The sequence below is a fragment of the Hypomesus nipponensis genome, chromosome 6 (genome assembly GCF_054491055.1).
Source record: "Hypomesus nipponensis isolate SF chromosome 6, ASM5449105v1, whole genome shotgun sequence".
Taxonomy (NCBI): Eukaryota; Metazoa; Chordata; class Actinopteri; order Osmeriformes; family Osmeridae; genus Hypomesus; species Hypomesus nipponensis.
In genome coordinates, this window is record NC_140366.1 from 17,575,541 (window position 1) to 17,586,036 (window position 10,496).

A 10,496-nucleotide genomic window follows, 5' to 3' on the forward strand; every position below is an offset into this window, starting at 1 on the left:
CAGACCTCTGCTCTCCTGTGCTCTGAAGAGCAGACCTCTGCTCTCCTGTGCTCTGAAGAGCAGACCTCTGCTCTCCTGTGCTCTGAAGAGCAGACCTTTGCTCTCCTGTGCTCTGAAGAGCAGACCTCTGCTCTCCTGTGCTCTGAAGAGCAGACCTCTGCTCTCCTGTGCTCTGAAGAGCAGACCTCTGCTCTCCTGTGCTCTGAAGAGCAGACCTCTGCTCTCCTCTCCTCCTCTTGTTCTTTATGCTGTGAGAAAGGAGAGGCAGCAGCAAGGTTGAATGGATCATATTTTATATGTCTCAATGAATTCTGATAATTAGCAATACCTTGTGCCTTTCTGTGGTGTGTGTGTGTGTGTGGGGGGAGGGGGGGGGGGGGACTCACCCCATTTACCCCTTCAGAAATGTTCAGTTGATGAAGGGTTTGTCATTCTGATGACATGATCATGCATGGTTTCATTGAGGCATATACCAATAACTACCCAGAAAGCGTATGTGTGTGTGTGTGTTACATGTGTTTGGCTGTTTAAATACGAATGAGAATAGGGTCCACATGAGCGTACAAACAGTGGCATACAGTATGATCATGGTTTAACCTCTCAAAGATATTTAGTGATAACATTGTTAATTGAAAGAAAGAAAAAAAAAAAATGTTTTTGATGTTACAATACCAATATCCATGTCAATATTATCCTAATATAGCCAAGGTGTAATTGTGAGTTAAACCTTAGGTACAGAGGATTGAGCTTGGTGTTTAGCTTTGAGATGCTCTCTCAACAGTGTTTTATGCAGTTGTAGGGAGCATCCATGTTTATTTTTCAAATGAGTTTAAACTCTTAACAAAAAAAAACTAAAAAAAAGAAAATAATTTCAAATGTTTCTGTTATGTTTTCACGGTGACCACACACATTTCCGCCATGCATGCCCTAGCACTTTTTCACGCCTAACCCGACCCAACCGGATCGACCCAGATCAAACTGGATTGAACAGGCTGGAGCGGGCCTCTAACGACCTGGAGTCAGATCCCAGACTCTATGTTCTGATTGTGCCTTGGCTCCTCCGGTTCTTTGGATCCTCTTGATTCTCCATGTCCACTTTGGATCTTCTTGTTCAGCCGGGGTCTGTGGACCCCCCAGGGTGGACTGGTTCTGGTCATTGGACGCATGGCGCTGGACTGGACTGGTGTCCAGACTGCTTTGAGGGCTGAAACAAGACAAGCTGTGTCCAATGTGGACAGGCACTACAACACATACACACACACACAAGTTTATTGTTTTCTCTGTCTCTGACAAATGGTGACGAACTGCGATACTGTTTGTTTTTATCTTTGTACATTTTATATTATGATTCTTTTATGCCAAAATCTGTCTGTGGCTACCAGAGGACAGACCGTGGCTGTTGAATGTTGGTTTGTTCAGAGTCAGTACCGGATCATACCTAAAACACACACGCGCTCTCTGGGGAGGGAAGGAGACGGGGGGGGGGGGGGGACCCTGGCCCCCTCAGCTGATAAAACATCTTTCACTTCAGCCGACTCAACACACGCCCACGTTCCTGTAGTCCTGGAGCAGTCGCAGCTGTGAGAGGGTCACAATGTGCTGAAAAAGTATTTTATACTCTCCTCTGTTCTAATATATATATATATATATATATATATATATATATATATACATATATATATACACATACCTGATATCTGATGACGTTTCTATGGGCCTGTTGTACGTGCTGTGCCGGTCTCTGATCAGAGGGGGAGGGAGGGTCTTCTGGTGTGTGTGAAGTGGCTGCATGCTAGCCACCTGGGAGGGGTGGGGAGGAGGGATTTTGGGGGTGGAAGGGTGGGCTGTCTTTGTTAGTTTGGATACTTTTATATAAAAAAAGAGTTCTTGCAAGAAAGCATAAAGCTAGAATGTATGTGTAGGGGAGTACTGATGTCCTGTTAGTTCATACTGATATTTTAAGGAAATAAACAGTTGTGTTTCTATATCTGGCTTGTTTTTTTCAGCTATACATTTGTGTAATTTTGATTGATAGGCTACATGATGTACTGTGCTCTGCACACAAAAAACTAAAGGCTGGATTGGGCCTCCCGCGACAACACCGCCTCCTGTGTCGGTGTCGCGCCACTGACGCAGCGTGTCCGCGAACTGGATCCGAGTCTGACGTGGCGAGATTCAAGAGGCTCGCTGGCTGCACGTGGGCTGCCACTATTGGGCGCATAACCAGTTTGGCAATTTTAGAAATGGAAATACGCAGGTGGCAGCCAGGCCGAAACTGAAATGTATGTAAATACAAACTGGCGAACCACACAGAGACAAATCTACTCCCTCCCCTATGTCCTTTACACCTACAAGTGCTACAACACTTGTCTCTTCACTAGACCGCATATATTCTCTTCCTCAATGTATTACAGCAGTTTAACGTTTATTTGACCCTGGAGTTCCTGTAAGGTAAGGGCTTTCGTAACTTGTCAACATACTGCTAAAGGAAGTAGACGACAAACAGGGACAATGTGCCATATTACATTTGTATTATGTTAATGTGCTGGCTGAACGGTTCATATAAATTAGTCAACATTAAGTGGAAAACGTTAGGTAATACCTCCCTAAATGTTTTACACATTCTCACTTAAGGTGACGCCATGCCCCACCTCACACCAGCTACTATACTGCAGCTCTCACTGCTCCTTTCCGCTTTACCGGCGCAGTACCTCATCTCCCGGTGGACCGGAGCCTCGGTGGCGCAGCGCTATCATGCAACCAGACGGTACACACGGGCCACATGGCGCAGATCAGAGCCACTCGCACTCGGCAAGATAAGTTGACGTCATCATTAGTGTCCCGTTTATTTCAGAATTTTGGCAGTTTGGAACGAATGGAGCGATACTTACCTGAGCGCGGACGCCTGGACAGAGTGGCTCTCTAAGATACTTATCAAGTTTCAGTGAGTGGGGATGTGCTGGACTATACCTCGCTTTTGTATCCATGGTTGTGACTTCATGACACACGTCACGTGAGTCAAAGGCAGTACAGTCAGACCAGCTTTTTGCGTGTTTGCATTTCTTGCAGGGAGCTCGTGACAGGAGAAGAGGAGCCTGGCGAGTCTCCCGCCCTGGAGGTTCTTCTCCATGACAACGACCAGGGATACTTCGGAGGTGTGTGTGTGTGTGTGTGAGAGCCAGTGCACTTAGCAGAGCGAGAATACTGTTGCATGTAGCCAGTTGACTTCAATGAACCTAGATAAGAATGTGTGTGTGTGTATGTAACCAGTGTACTTGACCCAGACAGATCACCTCTCCATTAATCTACCATACATCTCCCATTCCCCCTCCCTGCAGCCTCCAGGACTGTGCGTAGCCCACGGCCCCCGTTTGTGTTCATGCGGGTGGGGCAGGTGGTGATGGAGAACCGGGGTAACATGGTGGGGGTGGTGGTGGCCTGGGACTCTGAACTACAAGCTCCACCAGAGTGGATCAACAGGGTGTACTCCAACTCTGAGGTCAGACCCCACTGTGACCTTTGACCTCTAACCTCTGTCAAGCCACACAATGCCTGGTGATGAGTCAGGTAGCATGTTTGTATCTGTGTGTTTTTCAGGAGGTAGCAGCAAAACACACGCCCCACTATAAGGTGGTGTTCAGTGGGCCGGGCCAGTCATCCATAATGGTGGGCTACCTGCCCCAGACAAAACTGAAGAGGATAACCGGGATGAAGGTAGGTACACACATACACACACACATACACTTTTCACCCCTGACCCCGAAATGAAAACGAGGGTGCGTTTGATTGTTTCAGCCAGACATCCCCACCCTGGAGCAATACTTCACACACTTTGACGGGGAGCAGTTTGTGATGCAGCCTTGGCTCAAAGAGATCTTTCCTGAGGACTGATGTGGTGAGAGGAAGGTGAGAAGAGATCCAACACCATGGAAAGGGACTTACTGCTGCAGTGTGTGTGTGTGTGCGTGTGTGTGCGCGTGTGTGTGTGAGAGAGTGAGAGATAGAAAGAAATGGAGAGTATGTGTGTGTGTGGTGCCGGAACCAAACTTGTGCTTTTTAAAATGGCTTCTTTAAACTGGTGTTCCTGATCAAAGTGGACCGTTCAAGGAAATACAATAAACATTCTGTAATGTTCTGGTCGAACTGGTGAATCCTCTCTGAGCCAGTCTGTCACAAACGTGAAGGAAAACAGAATATATCCAAACAAAAACCCCAGTACCCAGTGTCAGATCAAAATACTTTAGTACCTTGTGCAATAAACGACAAAAGTACATCCATGTTCTTTGGCGTCATTTTTTGTGTGTGGGTGAATGTGTGTCCATGTGTCCATGCTGCTGACCGCACTGGATTATGGGTAGTGAGTTTTTATAGCTTCTTCTTGGGTCTGAGGTTGAAAGACACAAACACACGAGAGGACACGGTGAGGGTGGGCCTGTGCGGAGGTCTCCCACCTCGTTCCTCTGCCCCTTCCTCATCAGTCCACTCCCTGGCGTCCTCCTCTCTGACCACCAGGGGGAGCCCCAACACCTGTCCCAGGCGGCTGCTCATCTCACAAGCCTTCAAACGGGCGTTTTCCACGGCTGCAACACAAGCGTCTCTCCTGGGAGAGCAGAAATAGACGACCCCAACGGTTACTGACACTAGAGTCGTGATCGTATGTAGAACAATGTGTCTGTGTGTGAGTTTAAGCACGCTACCTCAGTTGGCTGATAGCCTCGGCGCTGTGGTAAAACTTTGGCATCCCAACGCAAACGCTTTTGTCCAGTTTCAGCAGCAGAACGGCACACACGCTTTCCATCTTCACAAAATCGGAGAACTTGACCACAACCTACAGATAAACACATGTAACAAGTCAATGGTCAAATGGAAGTATGATCACTTAAGATTTTAAACGTTGATTGAAAACCTACCTCTGCTTCCATGTGATACTGATCTTTCTCTCTGTGGATATGTTTCCTCATCGATATATCCTCCTCCTTTGAAAGAAAACATAGGTGCGAAAAATTCTCTCCTGGAATTAATCTATCTTTTTCTATAATCAAAGTAGTCTATGTTAACTACTTTGTTGTCTTTTTCTTGTAAATGCTATTTTAACTCTTTGCTGAGTTTAAGACCCCTCGTGGCCCACCACTTTAGCTACAAATTTATAGCCTACACGTCTAGGTCTACCTTAACATCATGTTGCCGTAAAGCTTGTAGGATGTACTCCACTCGCCGTGATATACTGTTGGAAACATCGTTCACAGACTCCTTGTTGTTGCTTAAGCTGATTCGCATCGATGCCTTGTCGGCTTGCCACGACATTTCCGTTTGTCCAGTGACTTGGATCTCCCTCGGACTGTACGGGATTTGTTGCTCAACTGATAACTGTGCACCTCGTGCCACTGGCTCATCTTCATCTTTGTACTTGATCAAATTACCGGCAAGGACGCTACAAACACGCGGCTCAGACCGCTTTCCAATGTCCATGGTTGACTCACACCAATCTTTTGCTGCTATGGTAACATTACAAGTAGGGATATGTAGTTCTTTGAGAGAACTACAAAAGCGTCTTCAAAGTCGATAGGTGGCAGCCAAGGCCTTGTTATCCACAGCTTGTCCTAAAAGCGTGTTCCTACAGGTTTGTGGTAATTTTGTCAGGAAAACGATTACTTTACATACAGCCATATTACTTCCAACAATGTTAGACTACTACTTTAACAGATAGACCCACCAATATTTATGTTTTCCCATTAAAGTAGTCTATAGTTTTGACAGCAAGAAAATGATGATTATTGATTACTTGTTATTGTCTATAATCTACAGGCCTAATTTATATATTAGGCAACATATAGGTGTAACTAAGGTCTGTACTAAGTAAAGGTCTATCAAACGGCATTTTGTAGGCATATGCATTACTTTTAGCTTCATTATGTTGTAATGAACTATTTTGTTAACAATATTCCTAATATATAATAATACTAGCCTAATCATTTGTATTATTATGATTACCTGTTTCCATAATAAATTATTAATAATTATAATTGCTAGTAGGCTATTATAATAATATCATAAAGATATAATACCCCAAAAAGCTATAGGCCTAATTTTCTTGATTTTTATTCAACTGTATTCTGTAGGCCTAAACACAAAAATAGTAATCACTATCATTATTTCAAATAGGCCAATATTATTCCTTCCAAAGAGTAGTGAACGTAATATCATAGTTAGCCATTATTACCATTATAACATTGTATAGGTCTGAACTGTTAGAATAGTCTACAATACATGCTTAGGCTTATGAATTTACCTTTTGTTTTTAATAATTTCATGAAAATTATTTTGTAATTTTTTCATGTTCCTATTTACAGAATTTGAAGATGCTGTTTCAACACAGAGATGTGAGAATACAATTCCTTTGTAGAGACAATGTGAGTAATGTATGGCTACTGTATAAACCTATTTGGGTGATTTCATCATTTTCTTGGCACCAAATTCTCGTTTTTAGAGTTTTCTTTTTGAGAGGCTATAGTGTGAAGCAACGTGGTGAAAATAATTAACCAGGATAGGCTTACTGTACAGTAGCCTATATTGATTTAATGTGTAGCCTATGACCATTTAGTATAGGCCTATGATTGTATGACTTTTCATGATGATTTGGGAACTCCATAAACGTCTGTTTATCTGAATCAAACATATTTAAAGAACACCGTTTGTTTGGCTTGCCTCGAATATTAAACTGTGAAATGAGCTTTATAATCAAAACCTAAAAATACAAGGACATATTTGTTGTTATTGTCTCGGGTTTCGCCGGTCCCCCGGTTTGCTCTGTGAAACTCGAGCTCTGATGCGGAGCTCCCGCCAAGAGAGATGCCGCGCTCTGCAGTATTTTCATAACCGCGTGGGTTATGTGCCTGGAAGGAAGCCATCTTATTGAAGACTGAGAGTCGAGAAAAAACCGAGATTGAGAGAAGGAGAGTTCGGAGTTTCAAACGAAAGATAAGAGTACCAGATAATTTCGAGAGGAACCGGGAGAAGAAGGGCCCGAAGGTTCCAATATGGAAACGGGGCGCGCGGAAAGTTCCTGGCCGTTAAAATCTCTCTCGCTCTCGCTCTCTCTCTCTCGCTCTCTCTCTCTCTCTTGCTCTCTCTCTCTTGCTCTCTCGCTCTCTCTCTCGCTCTCTCTCGCTCTCTCGCTCTGATGAGGTAATAAAGTTCGCAGTCTCTTGGAGGCCCTCCATGTGTCTCCATAGGCTATACAGACCGCAATCAGAGCCCAGTTTTAATGGAGCTTTATTTTCATATTGTCCAAGAAATATCCAGCCTCCCCCTGTGCCCGACGCAGTAAATCATGTGTTTTTATTGTTTTTATTCCATTCTGCGTTTCAAACGCATATTTCTATTTATGGATGAAGGCGTTAAAACACGCTGCGCGCACCCTTCTCAGCCAGAGCTGTCATCTGACACGCGCTTCTTAGAGAAAGATTTGCGCGAGGCCTGCATCAAAGAGGCATTGTGTTTTTTATTTTCTTGCCGAATTCCCCCTGTTAAAAACAGATGCGGATGATATAATGAGAAAACACAGTTAATTGACGTGTTTGGTTGTTTCCCATTCGCTTATAATCTCGACTCTTCTTCCGGTATGTTTTTTTATTGGTTGATAAATTGTTTTTACTGAAATATTCAGCTCCACTAATGGTCGAAGCCAATGGCTTAGATTTTGGGAGACCTACAAGCCTACTGTGGCCCAGCTTGACTGGGGGGTTAGTATTTAGTTAGTTCTGCCTAGTTAGTATAAAGAGCAGTATTTGGTTATCAGGGTGTGAGTGTGTATTTGTGTGTGTGAGTGTTTGCGAGTGTGTCTATTAAACCTTCTTGGTTTTAATATCAGTATCAGTAAGGCACTGAAGAAGAAGTCAGTGCTGCCCAACAGGCCTACTTTTTGTACAGCCTTAGCTGTTTCAGAGGTATTTTCTCATGCTTCCAGCTATTCTGTCTGTAAACAGCTAAAAGTCAAACAAACAACCTCCTCTCGTCTCCTTAGGCACTCTGCCCACGTCCGCCGCCTTCCTTACACTGTATGAGATGATTTCTGCAGTAGAAGATCGCTATCTCAGGAGGAAAAAATGAACACTTAACATCCCACACACTTCTTTAAACACGCTCACACGAATGCGCTCGCACACACACACAGAAGCTGAGCACCTGTAAAGCTGCCATATCATGCACATGCGCATGCACACAAACACACACATACACACACCTCTCAACCGGCAATAAAGTGCCCATAAAGAACGAAACATCTGTTTACTGCAGGGCTGGAAATTACTCTCTCACTCGCTCTTTCTCACAAACACTGCATTTTGGACGTGGGCATGTATCACAACCAAGTAGAGATCTAATAGGTAACTGGATGTAACCTTCCGATGATAGTTAAAACAGTTTTTTTTCTTTTTTCTGCTGGAGTGATTGTGATTGGTCAGGGCGGGTGTTCGTCAATCAGGGCAGCGGGTCTGTGTTTATGATGTCATGCTTCATTAGTGTTGATGGGTAAAGGACACCCGTGCTGTCGTGTGTTTGAGTGTGTGTTTGAGTGTGTACCTCCTTATGTGTGAGTTGCAGTTAGCTCCTGGACCATTACAATGTCTCGCTTAATCCGAGATTTAGACAAACATTTTTTTTAAATCACTTTCATTTTATTGATTACTCTACTTTCCAGTCTTCCTCCCCTACAAGACTCCGTCCTTCGTGTCTTCTGTCTCACAGGCAGATCTGTGTTTTTTAAGGCCTGGTTGGGTTTCAGGGCTCTATTAAAAGTTCAAAGAAAACGTTTACTACTGTAACTGGAGCTAGTCTGCACCATAGGTTTGCACTAATGAGTGTACAGAACAGCACAGCCAGACACACACACACACACACACAAACACATGTTTCCCTCATGGGCTTGTCACTGACTGCAACGACACTCCCCACAAAGTCTGTCGTTACTACGGTAATAGACCTTGGTCTACGCCAAAGTTCTGTCACAGACTTAACAACCCTTTCATCACTCTCTCTTTCTTTCTTTTTCAATTTCTTTCTTTTACTCTCGCTTTCTCTCTCGCTTTCTCTCTCTCCCTCTCTCTCTCTCTCTCTCTCTCTCTCTCTCTCTCTCTCTCTCTCTCTCTCTCTCTCTCTCGGTAAACAGTCAGTTATCCTGACATCTGAATTAGGACATCGTCACTAGGTTTCCCATCGGGAAACTTCATTCCTTTAAAAGAGATGGATATGCATGACGTCCTAATGCCCTGCTTTCTCAGTATTATATTGGGCAGCAAATGGACAAGAAAATAACCAAAGAAATTGTTAATAGTTTCATAGTGTATCATTCTACTAACCTTTATAAATGGTTCAAATGTAATGATCTTTGTTGGGTCTTTAGAGGTCTGTGGTAGAGACTATTCCCCTTCCCAGCTCCTTGCATGCTCAACATTCCAAAGTAAACATGATAACAAACAGAACGAATATCAGGTTTGGGGGGGGGGGATTGACATGTTAGGGAATTGATGTTTTGTGTGTGTGTGTGTGTGTGTGTGTGTGTCGTGTGGAGCCGAGGCTGAGGTTCATGGATCCATCCAAAATGTTTGTGTGTGTGTGTGGAGAGGGCCTGGTTGGTTAACCCTTGCCTCCAAACATTTATAATTATCCCCTTAAATGTAGACTTGGCATCAGAGGACTGTCTAACATTAACCTTTGACCCTTAACCCTCCAACCCCACATTTCTGGTTCATAAACGAGTGAAACAATGTCTGATGTCATCTGCACTGAAGTGGTTTTGAGGCAATATTCTTTTATTCTTCTGTAGCGGCAGAACAAGAGACGAGTGAAAAACTCATTTTTCAGCCTTTTATCCAGGATGTGATCCAGGGTGATAAAAATGGATGCTCAATCTTTCCAACCAAGGTTTTTACAACCATGCTCTCTCTGTGCTCTCCCTGTGCTTTCTCTGTTCGCTCTCTCTGCCCTCCCCCCCCCCCCCCTCCTCCACAGACACGCCCACCCCCTGCGACGAGGGAGGCACCTGGTGCCCGGTGGCATTGTGGCCCATAAACATCCCCCCTGCACCTTGGGGCAGGAAACCCCACATACGCACCTGCGCAGGCTGCCATGACGACCAGTTCCATCTGTCAGTCAGAGCACTTCTGAGAGAACCTGCTCCCAGAGACGTACACTCTGCTCCTTCAGAGCTCCCAGAGGACACTGGGGCAGGGTCAGAGGTTAAGGCGCCTGATTTCCTGTCCAGACAGAGGAGGGCTAAACCCCCCCCTCCCCTTCCCTCCCTCCCTCCCTCCCTCCCCCTCCTCTCCCCCCAGGTCCTCAACTGGTCCACGTCTCCCTCCTTGTGTAGATCTGAACATAGCTGGTTCTCTGGTCGTTTCAACATGGGTTCAAGACGTGTTTAGACATGTTTGCTTCCAGTCAGAGCCTGGCACTGCACATGCAGGTCAGACCTCAGGCTTGGAAACGGAACTCTCTGA

The 10,496-nt window shown here is 44.8% G+C and overlaps 2 protein-coding genes and 1 long non-coding RNA gene across 3 annotated transcripts; 1 reads left to right on the forward strand and 2 right to left on the reverse strand.

Annotated features, from left to right (window-relative positions):
- Positions 1 to 347: 347 nt before the first annotated feature.
- On the reverse strand, positions 348 to 2,768 carry LOC146287417 (uncharacterized). Its single transcript, XR_014758428.1, has 3 exons — positions 2,630 to 2,768; positions 1,691 to 1,800; positions 348 to 1,578 (listed from the first exon to the last, which is right to left on the reverse strand). It is a non-coding gene; the product is annotated as an uncharacterized LOC146287417 (long non-coding RNA).
- LOC146287418 (uncharacterized) lies at positions 2,641 to 4,273 on the forward strand. The gene is made up of 6 exons (XM_084699482.1): positions 2,641 to 2,767; positions 2,855 to 2,944; positions 3,070 to 3,155; positions 3,339 to 3,499; positions 3,598 to 3,714; positions 3,796 to 4,273. The coding sequence occupies exons 1-6, from the start codon at positions 2,643 to 2,645 to the stop codon at positions 3,889 to 3,891; spliced, it is 675 nt and encodes a 224-aa protein (XP_084555608.1). The 5' UTR covers positions 2,641 to 2,642; the 3' UTR covers positions 3,892 to 4,273.
- irak1bp1 (interleukin-1 receptor-associated kinase 1 binding protein 1) lies at positions 4,226 to 5,505 on the reverse strand. The gene is made up of 4 exons (XM_084699481.1): positions 5,170 to 5,505; positions 4,911 to 4,976; positions 4,698 to 4,828; positions 4,226 to 4,600 (listed from the first exon to the last, which is right to left on the reverse strand). The coding sequence occupies exons 1-4, from the start codon at positions 5,467 to 5,469 to the stop codon at positions 4,366 to 4,368; spliced, it is 732 nt and encodes a 243-aa protein (XP_084555607.1). The 5' UTR covers positions 5,470 to 5,505; the 3' UTR covers positions 4,226 to 4,365.
- Positions 5,506 to 10,496: the final 4,991 nt, after the last annotated feature.

Excerpts from the sequence above, each read along its gene's own strand:
- LOC146287418 (XM_084699482.1), top strand. The coding sequence starts at position 2,643 with ATGCCCCACCTCACACCAGCTACTATACTGCAGCTCTCACTGCTCCTT. Across the intron at positions 2,768-2,854 it reads CGCTATCATGCAACCAGACG|AATTTTGGCAGTTTGGAACG; the intron begins GTACACACGGGC and ends CGTTTATTTCAG. Across the intron at positions 3,500-3,597 it reads GGGTGTACTCCAACTCTGAG|GAGGTAGCAGCAAAACACAC; the intron begins GTCAGACCCCAC and ends TGTGTTTTTCAG.
- irak1bp1 (XM_084699481.1), bottom strand. The coding sequence starts at position 5,469 with ATGGACATTGGAAAGCGGTCTGAGCCGCGTGTTTGTAGCGTCCTTGCC. Across the intron at positions 4,977-5,169 it reads TACGGCAACATGATGTTAAG|GAGGAGGATATATCGATGAG; the intron begins GTAGACCTAGAC and ends TTTCTTTCAAAG. Across the intron at positions 4,829-4,910 it reads AGTATCACATGGAAGCAGAG|GTTGTGGTCAAGTTCTCCGA; the intron begins GTAGGTTTTCAA and ends GTTTATCTGTAG.